The sequence below is a fragment of the Rhinoraja longicauda genome, chromosome 32, assembly GCF_053455715.1.
Source record: "Rhinoraja longicauda isolate Sanriku21f chromosome 32, sRhiLon1.1, whole genome shotgun sequence".
Classification (NCBI taxonomy): Eukaryota; Metazoa; Chordata; class Chondrichthyes; order Rajiformes; family Arhynchobatidae; genus Rhinoraja; species Rhinoraja longicauda.
In genome coordinates this window covers 5718586-5732835 of record NC_135984.1, presented here as the reverse complement: position 1 = coordinate 5732835, position 14250 = coordinate 5718586, and the positions used below count along the sequence as shown (strand labels likewise).

Here is a 14250-nt window from a genome sequence, read left to right as displayed (position 1 = left end):
TGATGAAACGTCCTGTCAACAGGCCGTATTGGCACCATTGCAAAGAAAATACTGGTCAGAAACACCACCAATCTGAAGAAGAGTTGACCCAAAACATCATCTATCCACATTCTCCAGTGATGCTGCCTGACCTGCTGAGTTACTCCAGCACTTTGTGTCGTTTTTTATAAACCAGCATCTGCATTTTCTTCTTCCACGTTATAACTCAGCAAGTTCCAATACTGTTTTGCAATAATCGTCTTGCTCTGTTTTTCTTTCAGTATTTTTATCATTTTAGACTCTATAAAGCTAAATTTGAAACTGGAAGAGGCTAGACTCTGTACGGTTGCTTTTTTTTTAACGAAGCAATCGCAGTGGAATTCTTTCCCTGAAAATACCACGCATATTTTCCCCCCTGAAATACATTTTCATCAGCCCAAAGAAAGCTAATGCTGAGAATATTTTCATGGTCACAGTCATAGGAATTTGAAAAGTTGCATTTTTTCAAAGGTTAATTACGACCTGTCCACCTCTAGATGGTTGAGCTTTCATAACACTGAGCTTACCCTGACCTCTGTCACTGCACAGTTCATTGTTTAGTTTCCAGTGAGATGTTTAGTTTAGAGATCCAGCGCGGAAACAAGCCCTTCGGCCCACCGAGACCGCGCCGACCAGCGATCCCCGCACACTAACACTATCCCTGCCCACATTAGGGGCAATTATACATTTTATACTAAGCCAATTAACCTACAAAACCTGTACGGCTTTGGAGTGTGGGAGGAAACCGTAGATCTGGGAGAAACCCCACACAGGTCACGGGGAGAACGTACAAACTCCGCACAGACAGCGCCTGTAGTCAGGATCGAACCCGGGTCTCTGGCGCTGATGATGCATCAACTCTACCGCTGTGCCATTCTGCACAGACGTATCCTGGAGAAAGATTCTTGGGCAGTACCTGCATTCTTGGACCACTCTGATGGTGATGGAAGGTTACAGCTGAGTGAATAGCTCCTGTGCAGGCAACAGCAAAGTTTCATTTCCAAGATTCAGCTGCAAAAGAAACTTTAGGCCTGGAATTTAGGTTTGAGAAACATCCCCCTTTCATGAATCGACACCAATCTATTTGCATCCGTTCCAAAGAATTTATAGAAACAAGGAACTGCAGGTGCTGTTTTACACAGAAGAGCACAAAGTGCTGGAGTAACTCAGCGGGTCATGGAGCACCTCTGGAGAACATGGATAGGTGACGTTTCGGGTCGGGATCTTTCTTTTGAATAAGTAGAAACAGCTTGTTCTGATCTTTCATAATTATAAACATTATAAGGTCAGATATATAGATAGGAAGGGTTTAGAAGGATAAGGGCCAAATGCAGGCAAATGGGATGCCAACTTACCGGCATGGACAAGATGGGCCAAAGGGCCTGTTTCCGTGCTGTATAGCTCTATGGCTCTCTATGACTCTTTACATTTACATTTGCTCTAACAACCCTATGTTTTGTCATTTGAGAAAATATTCTGCATTCAACACATCCAATGATTTATTTACAACGTAAGTTGACATAGTGCATGTCAACCTGACACTGGTCTACCTGAGGAGCACCTTCAGCAATAGACTGGTTCCACCAAGATGCAGGTCAGAATGCCACAGGAGATCCTTCTTCCCTGTGGCTATCAAACTGTACAACTCCTCCCCCTTCTGTCATGGGGTAGACTGAGACTGACTCCCCTCCCTCCCTCCCTCCCTCCCTCCCTCCCTCCCTCATCTTTGCACATTCCCCAATCCTTTCCACTCGCCACTTTTAATTCATGTTTCATGTATCTTGTGTTTTATGACTGTTGGCAGACCAATTTCCTTCCTGGGATAAATAATTCTATCGTATCGTATCGTGAGTTCAAACTCCAAGCTAAAACTGGACCATCGTGTGGGAAAGATGCTTTGTTTACCACTAAACATGATTCTTGGGTGATTGAGGAGATAGATGTCTGCCATCCCATAGCTCAATGTTTCTTGTGGAAAAATAGAGGTTGCACTATTAACTAAAAACTAGTTGTGTGAAACTCCTTTCAATATTTGCACTTGGTAAGTCACTACAAATATTATTATTTTTTGCTCTATCAGTATCACAACGATTTTAGTGTAAGAAAATAACTGCAGATGCTGGTACAAATCGAAGGTATTTATTTCACAAAATGCTGCAGTAACTCAGCAGGTCAGGCAGCATCTCAGGAGAGAAGGGATGGGTGACGTTTCGGGTTGAGACCCTTCTTCAGACTGATGTCAGGGGGGCGGGACAAAGGAAGGATATAGGTGGAGACAGGAAGATAGAGGGAGAACTGGGAAGGGGGAGGGGAAGAGAGGGACAGAGGAACTATCTAAAGTTGGAGAAGTCAATGTTTATACCGCTGGGCTGCAAGCTGCCCAAGCGAAATATGAGGTGCTGTTCCTCCAATTTCCGGTGGGCCTCACTATGGCACTGGAGGAGGCCCTTGGCAGAAAGGTCAGACTGGGAGTGGGAGGGGGAGTTGAAATGCTCAGCCACCGGGAGATCAGGTTGGTTAAGGTGGACTGAGCGAAGGTGTTGAGCGAAACGATCGCCGAGCCTGCGTTTGGTTTCGCCGATGTAAAGAAGCTGACATCTAGAGCAGCGGATGCAATAGATGAGGTTGGAGGAGGTGCAGGTGAACCTCTGTCTCACCTGGAAAGACTGTTTGGGTCCTTGGATGGAGTTGAGGGGGGAGGTAAAGGGACAGGTGTTGCATCTCCTGCGGTTGCTGGGGAAAGTGCCCGGGGATGGGGTGGTTTAGGTAGGAAGGGACGAGTGGACCAGGGAGTTACGGAGGGAACGGTCTCTACGGAATGCAGAAAGGGGAGGGGATGGGATAAATAAAATGATTTATTTCATTTACTTCAGTTTAATTGGAAGTTACGTCTCGACTAATTGCTTTAAAAATCTTGCCTTGAACACCACAGTCCAAACTAATTACCTGCAAATATAAAGGATAAATGTTTTGTAACTAGGTCACTCAGCATTGTTAATATTTATCCTTTAATCCTTTACTGACAGATAACCAGTTATGTTTTGCAGGTAATCAGTTTAGTCTGTGGTGTATCTAAGTGTTTTGATACTTGTACTGAACCGTACACAAAAATAATTTTACTGTACCTTGGCATGTGACAGGCAAAGTGCCATTGTGACCATTGTTATTTCAATGGTACTTTATTGTACAGTGAAATGCCTTTATTGCATCCAGATCAGTAAAAATCTTACTATACATGTCACAAACATACTTAAGTCCAAGAGTGTAAGAATAGTATATTACATTGAGACAGCAGACAAGAGTCTTGGACAGGTACATAGAAGAGATTTAGATTTAGTTTTTTTAGATTTAGAGATACAGCGCAGAAACAGGCCCTTCGGCCCACCGAGTCCGCACCGCCCAGCGATCCCCACACACTAACACTATCCTACACCCACTAGGGACAATTTTCTACATTTACCCAGTCAATTAACCTACATACCTGTACGTCTTTGGAGTGTGGGAGGAAACCAAAGATCTCGGAGAAAACCCACGCAGGTCACGGGGAGAACGTGCAAACTCCGTACAGACGGCGCCCGTAGTCAGGATCGAACCCGAGTCTCCGGCGCTGCATTCGCTGTAAGGCAGCAACTCTACCGCTGCGCCACCGTGCCGCCCTAGGATAGACACAACATGCTGGAGTAACTCAGTGAATGAGGCACCAGTGAATGAGGCATCTCTGGAGAAAATAGATACGTGACATCCTACAGACGGTCCTGACCTGAAACGTCACCTTTTCCTTTTCTCCAGAGATGCTGCCTGACCAGCTGAGTTACTCCAGAATTTTGTGTCTGTCTTTGGTATGAACCAGCATCTGCCCTTCATTGTAATTGCATAGATAGGAAATGTTTAGAGGGATTTGGACCAAATGCGGGTAAGTGCAACTAGCTTAGATGGGGGCATCTTGGTCAGCATGGGCAGATGGGCCGAAGGGCCTGTTTCCGTGCTGTATAACTTTATGACTCTAAGAGTCGCCATGTTTTGGGCACCATCTTGTACGCTTCAAGTTCAAAGTGGTTAAAAATGTCCTGTCAACTTGGCAAAAAGGCCTGCTATCCTTTTTATGGAGTAGGAAGGAACTGCAGATGCTGGTTTAAACCGACACAAAATGCTGGAGTAACTCAGTGGGACGAACTGAAGAAGGGTCTTGATCCGAAACACCACCTATTCCTTCTCTCCAGAGATGCTGCCTGTCCCGCTGAGTTACTCCAGAATTTTGTGTCTATCCTTTTTATTGAAGTCGTTTCAGCTTCATGTAACGCTAAATTGATGTAACGTGGAGTAAATTGCCTGTGTGATCATTTCCAGGTGATGTGCCAATCGTGCTGCTAGGCCGGTCCTGCACCACCACGACCAATGCTTTCTCACTGCCGGACGCACGCCCCATAGCGTCAATCACCAGGACTGCAAATAGTACATGTATAGGACAAGTTTGGAGGGATATGGATCATGCACAGGCAGGTGGGACTAGTGTAACTGGGACATGTTGGCCGGTGTGGGCAAGTTGGACCAACATGTTTTGGCCAAGGGGTGACGTTTTGGCCAAGACCCTTCTTTGTGCATCTTTGCAAACTAGCAAAGAGTGTTTTCTGTAGAAATCAACTGCAAAGGAACCAATCGATTGGACATCTCAGTGATTAAAAAAAAAGAAAATATACTTTATTCAAGAACTAAATATATATAAAACATGTTCCTTCCAAAACTCCATCTGACATTCTCGGAGGCCATACATACATTCAATACAGATATTCAATACACCGATTACACAAAATCACCCCTCACTCTTGCCACTCATGTGGCCCACTGGCGTGGAATCCCTTCCCTTATTTTGAGGGGTGTCTCCACCACACCCTGCTCCCCATATCCAGCAGCGGAAGGACCCTAGACTGTGGCCCTCTCCCACAGAGCCTTGGCATTGGCTGCACCAAGCGTCTCTCCATGAGAAGGACGAAGATACATCTTCTGACCCAATGAGGTCCTGCACCTGAGAGAGCTGGTCCCACCCTCACTGCCTCACAGAGCCAGAGACCCTGGTTTGACCCTAAGTACGGGTGCTGTCTGTACGGAGTTTGTACGTTCTCCCTGTAACCTGCGTGGGTTTTCTCCGAGATCTTCGGTTTCCTCACACACTCCAAATACAAACAGGTTTGTAGGTTAATTGGCTTGGCATAAATGTAAATTGTCCCTAGTGTGTGTAGGATAGTGTTAGTGTGCGGGGATCGCTGGTCAATGTGGACTCGGTGGGCCGAAGGGCCTGTTTCTGTACTGTATCTCTAAACTAGAGAGATAGATCAGTCATGCTTGAGTGGCGGAATAGACTTGGTTGGGTCAAATGACCTAATTCAACTCCTATCACATGACCTTATGACATGACTAAACTAAACTAAACCTAAATACCCCAACTGAACATCACTCCCTCACGCCACAAACTTCCCAGCGAGTGGCCTTCCCCCCTCGTTCTGGTAGTTTTCTCCTCAATGGATGATAATAAGCAAACTACTTTTTGATAACTGTTTAGTTTTGGTTTAGTTTAGTGGCACAGTGAGGTACCATGGTACAGTCTTTTATTATTGAATCTAAAGAAGGGTCCCGACTCGAAAAAGTGTCTGTCCATTTTGTCCCACTTTGTATCTTTGCTCAAGATTCCAGCATCTGCAGTTCCATGTGTCTACACCTTTTTATGGGCGCTGTGAACTGTTTATGTATGTGCTGTTATGTTTGTGTGCCATTGTATGTTCGTTCTTAGTACCTGAACTGATGTACAGCACTTTGGTCAACGTGGGTTGTTTTTAAATGTGCTATACAAATAAAATTGACTTGACTTGACTTGACTTTATTACACCCTTTGTGGACTTGATTGATGAGTGGGGCTGTATGGAGAAACACTTGTATTTATAGGTGATGGACACAAAATGCTGGACTAACTCAACGGGACAGGCAGCATCTCTGCATAGAAGGAATAGGTGACGTTTCGGGTCAAGTCTCTTGAGGTCAAAAGGTCATGTGATAGGAATAGAATTAGGCCATTTGGCCCATCAAGTTTACTCCACCATTCAATCATGGCTGAGCTATCTCTCCCTCCTAACTCCATTCCCCTGCCTTCTCCCCATAAACTTTGACACCTGTGTGAATGGGTGATGTTTCGGGTCGAGACCCTTCTTCGGACCATACTGGAGATGGGGATGGAGATCTGAGGGGAGGGTGGAGGTAGATGGGGTGTGCATGTATACATGGAAGGATCAGCATTGAACAGAGGTATTTATGGTGGTGTAGAGGTCACATTGACATAGTGAGTGATGCCGTGATATTTCGTCCAACATTGTTCCATTGTTTGTGGGTTCTCCCTCCTGCTACGAACATAAACATTGGCAGATAACATCGGCGGAGTTATTTACAGGCCCCAAGTGGAAGAGGCATAAATCAGGAAATTGGAGATGTGTAAAAAGGTACCAGCGTAATTATGAAACTTTAACCTACTAAAATGGGCTAATTAAATTTGCTATTATCAAGTCAAGTCAAATTTATTTGTCACATACACATACACGATGTGCAGTGAAATGAAAGTGGCAATGCCTGCGGATTGTGCACAAAAAAGAATTACAGTTACAGCATATAAATAAAGTTAATAAAGTTAATAAGGTGAACAAGTTGTAAGGTGAAAGGTGAATTTATTGATCTGTTTTCTCATTCAATACTTCGGCTATTTTGGATCTTGTTTTGTAGACTGGGTAAAGATTGATTGATAACGAAAATCAAACATTTGCAGGTTCTAGGAATCGGAAATGAAAACAAAAAATGCCCAGTCACACATGGGAGATCAAGCAGTATCTATGGGAAGTTCAACAGATTGCATTTCAAGTTCTATTCCCTTAGAAATTAGGTTCAGGTGAGGAGGAGGAAGGGAGGGAGAGGGGTGGGAGGTGGAGGAGGGAATGCAGGTTGATAGGGGTGGGAGGAGGAATGGGAGAGGGGTGGGAGAGGAGGGGAAAGTTGGGAACCTGATGCAAGAGAGGAGGTGGGAGAGGGGGAGGAAGAGAGGGAGACAAAGGAATGGAGCGAGGGGAGGGAAGGAGGAAAAAAGCAAAGGGGGAAAGGGGAGGGGGAAGGAAAGAGAGAGAGGAGAGAGAGAGAGGGGGAGAGAGGAGAGAAGAGGTAGGAGGGGAAAGGAAGGTGGGAGAGGAAGGGGTGGGGAGAAGAGAGAAGGCGGGAGATGGAGGGGGTTGAGGAGCGAGGGGGAGAGGAGAGATGCGAAGGGAGGAGGAGAGAGGGATGGGGAAAAGAGAGAGGGAAGGCAGGGGAGAAGGGGGAGGAGGAAGGGGAGAGAGGAGGGGGAGAGAGGAGGGGAGGGTGCAGGGGAGTGGGGAGAGGAGAGAGAGGAGGGGGAGAGAGGGAGATGAGGGTGCAGGGGCGGGGGGTGCAGGGGGAGGGGGGTGCAGGGGGAGGGGGGTGCAGGGGGAGGGGGAGGGGGTGCAGGAGGAGGGGGTGCAGGGGGAGGGGGTGCAGGGGAGGGGGGTGGAGGGGGAGGGGGGAGGGGGTGGAGGGGGAGGGGGAGGGGGAGGGGGGTGGAGGGGGAGGGGGAGGGGGGTGGAGGGGGAGGGAGGGGGGGGTGGAGGGGGAGGGAGGGGGGTGGAGGGGGAGGGAGGGGGGGTGGAGGGGGAGGGAGGGGGGGTGGAGGGGAGGGGGGGTGGAGGGGAGGGGGGTGCAGGGGGAGGGGGTGGAGGGGAGGGGGGTGCAGGGGGAGGGGGGTGCAGGGGGAGGGGGTGCAGGGGGAGGGGGGTGGAGGGGGAGGGGGGTGGAGGGGGAGGGGGAGGGGGGGTGGAGGGGGAGGGGGGTGGAGGGGGAGGGGGGTGGAGGGGGAGGGGGTGGAGGGGGAGGGAGGGGAGGGGGTGCAGGGGGAAGGGGAGGGGGTGGAGGGGGAGGGGGTGCAGGTGGAGGGGGTGCAGGGGGAGGGGGTGGAGGGGGAGCAGGGGGAGGGGGAGGAGGGGTGGAGGGGGAGGGAGAGGGAGGGGGAGGGGGGTGCAGGAGGGGGAGGGAGGGGGGTGCAGGAGGGAGGGGGGGGAGGGAGGGGAGGGAGGAGGGGGAGGGGGGTGCAGGGGGAGGGGTGCAGGGGGAGGGGTGCAGGGGGAGGGGTGCAGGGGGAGGGGTGCAGGGGGAGGGGTGCAGGGGGAGGGGTGCAGGGGGAGGGGTGCAGGGGGAGGGAGGGGGAGGTGGGTGCAGGGGGAGGGGTGCAGGGGGAGGGGTGCAGGGGTGCAGGGGGAGGGAGGGGGAGGTGGGTGCAGGGGGAGGGGTGCAGGGGTGCAGGGGAGGGGTGCAGGGGGAGGGGGGGGAGGGGTGCAGGGGGAGGGGTGCAGGGGGAGGTGTGCAGGGGGAGGGGGTGCAGGGGGAGGTGTGCAGGGGGAGGGGGGAGGGGTGCAGGGGGGAGGGGTGCTGGGGGAGGGGTGCTGGGGGAGGGGGGAGGGATGCAGGGGGAGGGGTGCAGGGGGAGGGGTGCAGGGGGAGGGGGGAGGGGTGCAGGGGGAGGGGTGTAAGGGGGAGGGGTGCAGGGGGAGGGGGGGAGGGGTGCAGGGGGAGGGGTGCTGGGGGAGGGGTGCTGGGGGAGGGGTGCAGGGGGAGGGGTGCAGGGGGAGGGGTGCAGGGGGAGGGGTGCAGGGGGAGGGGTGCAGGGGGAGGGGGTAGGGGTGCAGGGGGAGGGGTGCAGGGGAGGGGTGCAGGGGGAGGGGTGCAGGGGGAGGGGTGCAGGGGGAGGGGTGCAGGGGGAGGGGTGCAGGGGGAGGGGGGGAGGGGTGCAGGGGGAGGGGTGCAGGGGGAGGGGGGAGGGGTGCAGGGGGAGGGGTGCAGGGGGAGGGGTGCAGGGGGAGGGGGGGAGGGGTGCAGGGGGAGGGGGGAGGGGTGCAGGGGGAGGGGTGCAGGGGGTGGGGTGCAGGGGGAGGGGTGCTGGGGGAGGGGTGCAGGGGGAGGGGTGCAGGGGAGGGGTGCAGGGGGAGGGGTGCAGGGGGAGGGGTGCAGGGGGAGGGGTGCAGGGGGAGGGGTGCAGGGGAGGGGTGCAGGGGGAGGGGTGCTGGGGGAGGGGTGCTTGGGGAGGGGGGGTGCAGGGGGAGGGGTGCTGGGGGAGGGGGGGAGGGGTGCAGGGGGAGGGGTGCAGGGGAGGGGTGCAGGGGAGGGGTGCAGGGGAGGGGTGCAGGGGGAGGGGGGAGGGGTGCAGGGGGAGGGGTGCTGGGGGAGGGGTGCTGGGGGAGGGGGGGTGCAGGGGGAGGGGTGCTGGGGGAGGGGGGGAGGGGTGCAGGGGGAGGGGTGCTGGGGGAGGGGGTGGGAGGGGTGCTGGGGGAGGGGGGGGGAGGGGTGCAGGGGGAGGGGGGGGAGGGGAGGGGTGCAGGGGGAGGGGGGAGGGGTGCAGGGGGAGGGGTGCAGGGGGAGGGGTGCTGGGGGAGGGGTGCAGGGGGAGGGGTGCAGGGGAGGGGTGCAGGGGGAGGGGTGCAGGGGGAGGGGGTGGGAGGGGTGCTGGGGGAGGGGGGGGAGGGGTGCTGGGGGAGGGGGGGGAGGGGTGCAGGGGGAGGGGGTGGGAGGGGTGCTGGGGGAGGGGGTGGGAGGGGTGCTGGGGGAGGGGGGGGGGCGGGTGCAGGGGGAGGGGGGGAGGGGTGCTGGGGGAGGGGGGGAGGGGTGCAGGGGGAGGGGGGGAGGGGTGCAGGGGGAGGGGGGGAGGGGTGCTGGGGGAGGGGGGGGAGGGGTGCAGGGGGAGGGGGTGGGAGGGGTGCTGGGGGAGGGGGGGAGGGGTGCTGGGGGAGGGGGGGAGGGGTGCTGGGGGAGGGGGGGGAGGGGTGCTGGGGGAGGGGGGGGAGGGGTGCTGGGGGAGGGGGTGCAGGGGGAGGGGTGCAGGGGAGGGGTGCAGGGGGAGGGGTGCAGGGGGAGGGGGAGGGGTGCAGGGGAGGGGTGCAGGGGGAGGGGTGCTGGGGGAGGGGTGCTTGGGGAGGGGGGGTGCAGGGGGAGGGGTGCTGGGGGAGGGGGGGAGGGGTGCAGGGGGAGGGGTGCAGGGGAGGGGTGCAGGGGAGGGGTGCAGGGGAGGGGTGCAGGGGGAGGGGGGAGGGGTGCAGGGGGAGGGGTGCTGGGGGAGGGGTGCTGGGGGAGGGGGGGTGCAGGGGGAGGGGTGCTGGGGGAGGGGGGGAGGGGTGCAGGGGGAGGGGTGCTGGGGGAGGGGGTGGGAGGGGTGCTGGGGGAGGGGGGGGGAGGGGTGCAGGGGGAGGGGGGGAGGGGAGGGGTGCAGGGGGAGGGGGGAGGGGTGCAGGGGGAGGGGTGCAGGGGGAGGGGTGCTGGGGGAGGGGTGCAGGGGAGGGGTGCAGGGGGAGGGGTGCAGGGGGAGGGGGTGGGAGGGGTGCTGGGGGAGGGGGGGGAGGGGTGCTGGGGGAGGGGGGGGAGGGGTGCAGGGGGAGGGGGTGGGAGGGGTGCTGGGGGAGGGGGGGGACGGGTGCAGGGGGAGGGGGGGAGGGGTGCTGGGGGAGGGGGGGAGGGGTGCAGGGGGAGGGGGGGAGGGGTGCAGGGGGAGGGGGGGAGGGGTGCTGGGGGAGGGGGGGGAGGGGTGCAGGGGGAGGGGGTGGGAGGGGTGCTGGGGAGGGGGGGAGGGGTGCTGGGGGAGGGGGGGAGGGGTGCTGGGGGAGGGGGGGGAGGGGTGCTGGGGGAGGGGGGGGAGGGGTGCTGGGGGAGGGGTGCAGGGGGAGGGGTGCAGGGGAGGGGTGCAGGGGGAGGGGTGCAGGGGGAGGGGGAGGGGTGCAGGGGGAGGGGTGCAGGGGAGGGGTGCAGGGGAGGGGTGCTGGGGGAGGGGTGCAGGGGAGGGGTGCAGGGGAGGGGTGCTGGGGGAGGGGTGCAGGGGGAGGGGGAGGGGTGCTGGGGGAGGGGGGGAGGGGTGCTGGGGGAGGGGTGCTGGGGGAGGGGGGGGAGGGGTGCTGGGGGAGGGGTGCAGGGGGAGGGGTGCAGGGGAGGGGTGCAGGGGGAGGGGTGCAGGGGGAGGGGGAGGGGTGCAGGGGGAGGGGTGCAGGGGAGGGGTGCAGGGGAGGGGTGCTGGGGGAGGGGTGCAGGGGGAGGGGGAGGGGTGCTGGGGGAGGGGGGGAGGGGTGCTGGGGGAGGGGGGGAGGGGTGCTGGGGGAGGGGGGGAGGGGTGCTGGGGGAGGGGGGGGAGGGGTGCTGGGGGAGGGGGGGGAGGGGTGCAGGGGAGGGGTGCAGGGGAGGGGTGCAGGGGGAGGGGGGGGAGGGGTGCAGGGGAGGGGTGCAGGGGGAGGGGTGCAGGGGAGGGGTGCAGGGGGAGGGGGAGCTGCAACAACAGAGTGAGCGCCGGCACCGCGTTTTGTCTCCGTTCGCTCCCCGTCGCTGTTCCCAAGGTGACCGGTCTGGCCGCAGGTGGGGCCCGGAGAGGGAAGGAAGGGGAGAGGGAGGGAGGGAGGGGGAGGGTGAGGGAGGGAGGGGGGGAGGGGGAGGGGGAGGGAGGGAGGGGGAGGGTGAGGGAGGGAGGGGGGGAGGGGGAGGGGGAGGGAGGGAGGGGGAGGGTGAGGGAGGGAGGGGGAGGGTGAGGGAGGGAGGGGGAGGGTGAGGGAGGGAGGGGGAGGGTGAGGGAGGGAGGGAGGGAGGGAGGGGGAGGGTGAGGGAGGGAGGGAGGGAGGGAGGGGGAGGGTGAGGGAGGGAGGGAGGGAGGGAGGGAGGGGGAGGGTGAGGGAGGGAGGGGGAGGGTGAGGGAGGGAGGGGGAGGGTGAGGGAGGGGGAGGGAGAGGGAGGGGGAGGGTGAGGGAGGGAGGGAGGGAGGGAGGGGGAGGGGGAGGGGGAGGGTGAGGGAGGGAGGGGGAGGGTGAGGGAGGGAGGGGGAGGGTGAGGGAGGGAGGGAGGGAGGGGGAGGGTGAGGGAGGGAGGGAGGGGGAGGGGGAGGGAGGGAGGGGGAGGGTGAGGGAGGGAGGGGGAGGGTGAGGGAGGGAGGGAGGGAGGGAGGGGGAGGGTGAGGGAGGGAGGGAGGGAGGGAGGGGGAGGGTGAGGGAGGGAGGGAGGGAGGGGGAGGGTGAGGGAGGGAGGGAGGGGGAGGGTGAGGGAGGGAGGGGGAGGGTGAGGGAGGGAGGGGGAGGGTGAGGGAGGGAGGGGGAGGGTGAGGGAGGGGGAGGGAGGGGGAGGGTGAGGGAGGGAGGGAGGGAGGGGGAGGGTGAGGGAGGGAGGGAGGGAGGGTGAGGGAGGGAGGGAGGGAGGGGGAGGGTGAGGGAGGGAGGGAGGGAGGGGGAGGGAGGGGGAGGGTGAGGGAGGGAGGGGGAGGGAGGGGGAGGGAGGGGGAGGGTGAGGGAGGGAGGGAGGGAGGGGGAGGGTGAGGAGGGAGGGAGGGAGGGGGAGGGTGAGGGTGGGAGGGAGGGAGGGGGAGGGTGAGGGAGGGAGGGGGAGGGTGAGGGAGGGAGGGGGAGGGTGAGGGAGGGAGGGAGGGGGAGGGTGAGGGAGGGAGGGGGAGGGAGGGGGAGGGTGAGGGAGGGAGGGGGAGGGTGAGGGAGGGAGGGAGGGGGAGGGAGGGGGAGGGAGGGAGGGGGAGGGTGAGGGAGGGAGGGAGGGGGAGGGTGAGGGAGGGAGGGAGGGAGGGGGAGGGTGAGGGAGGGAGGGGGAGGGTGAGGGAGGGAGGGGGAGGGTGAGGGAGGGAGGGAGGGGGAGGGAGGGGGAGGGTGAGGGAGGGAGGGGGAGGGTGAGGGAGGGAGGGGGAGGGTGAGGGAGGGAGGGAGGGAGGGGGAGGGAGGGGGAGGGTGAGGGAGGGAGGGGGAGGGTGAGGGAGGGAGGGGGAGGGTGAGGGAGGGAGGGAGGGAGGGAGGGGGAGGGTGAGGGAGGGAGGGGGAGGGTGAGGGAGGGAGGGAGGGAGGGGGAGGGAGGGGGAGGGTGAGGGAGGGGGAGGGGGAGGGAGGGAGGGGGAGGGTGAGGGAGGGAGGGGGAGGGTGAGGGAGGGAGGGAGGGAGGGGGAGGGTGAGGGAGGGAGGGAGGGGGAGGGAGGGAGGGAGGGAGAGAGGGAGGGAGGGAGGGAGGGAGGGAGAGGGAGGGAGGGAGGGAGGGAGGGAGGGAGAGAGGGGGGGAGGGAGGGAGGGAGGGAGAGAGGGGGGGAGGGAGGGAGGGAGAGGGAGGGAGAGGGAGGGAGGGAGGGAGCGAGAGAGGGAGGGAGGGAGGGGGAGGGAGGGTGAGGGAGGGAGGGGGAGGGAGGGAGGGAGAGGGAGGGAGGGAGGGAGGGAGGGAGGGAGGGAGGGAGGGAGGGAGAGGGAGGGAGGGAGGGAGGGAGGGAGGGAGGGAGAGGGAGGGAGGGAGGGAGGGAGGGAGGGAGGGAGGGAGGGAGGGAGGGAGAGGGAGGGAGGGAGGGAGGGAGGGAGAGGGAGGGAGGGAGGGAGGGAGGGAGGGAGGGAGGGAGGGAGGGAGGGAGGGAGGGAGGGAGGGAGGGAGGGAGGGAGGGAGGGAGAGGGAGGGAGGGAGAGGGAGGGAGGGAGATGTGCAAGATAAGGTCCAGTAAAGTCCAATTAAAGATAGTGTGAGGGTCTCCAATGAGGTAGATGGGAGGTCGGGACCACTCTCTAGTTGGTGATAGTATGAGTTCAGCATCTGTGAAGAGAAGGGATGGGTGACGTTTCGGGTTGAGACCCTTCTTCAGACCCGATTATATTTTCAGATTTAAGAACAAACTGGATCATAATGCTGCCATTTTATGTTCTGTTTTTTAGATTGCCGCAAGAGTCTGATTGGCCTGCTGTTTTAAATCAATTCTGAACGTAATTTGCAAGCTCTTTTTGAAAATTTTGAAAGTGTATTTGGAGCACACATTTTTAAAAAGCAGGTAATTTAGGATTTCAGCACCATTCAGTTTTTTGTGTATTGGAATCACCCACGATTGGGACTAGATAGTCATTTACCTTGGTATCTCCAGTCCATGTTTAGTGGAATGGAAATTATATGTCTACAAGTTGCAAGAGTTAGGTGTCCAATGATCAGAAAAGGGTTATATGAAAATATGAAATAATTAAAAGGGTTGTTTGGAACTATGCTGCCTGAATCTCACAGTGGAGTGTTTACATAGAATTTAATAAAATGAAATACTGTATATAATTTTATTAAAAAAGATCATGGTGCATTTGGCATAAGATGGATAAAACCATCTTATGCCTGAGGCATCTGGCAGGTTTAATCCTGGGCCAATACCGACCGATAGGTTTATGC

At 59.0% G+C, this 14250-nt stretch overlaps 1 protein-coding gene across 5 annotated transcripts in view; it reads left to right on the top strand.

Moving 5' to 3' along the window:
• LOC144608811 (palmitoyl-protein thioesterase ABHD10, mitochondrial-like) overlaps positions 1–14250 on the top strand; it is a 42094-nt gene that overhangs the window by 13072 nt on the left and 14772 nt on the right. For 2 of the 5 annotated variants that reach the window (XM_078426952.1, XM_078426950.1), the window contains exons 1-2: positions 11350–11423; positions 13758–13870. Coding sequence is in view for 2 of the 5 variants with exons in the window: in XM_078426955.1 (XP_078283081.1) it covers positions 4475–4518 (44 nt within the window). In the remaining 3 variants the exon portion in view is untranslated. Of the gene's footprint in view, positions 1–4365; positions 4519–11349; positions 11443–13757; positions 13871–14250 lie in introns of those variants that run through there. The other 3 variants (XM_078426955.1, XM_078426954.1, XM_078426951.1) reach the window with 2 other exon arrangements.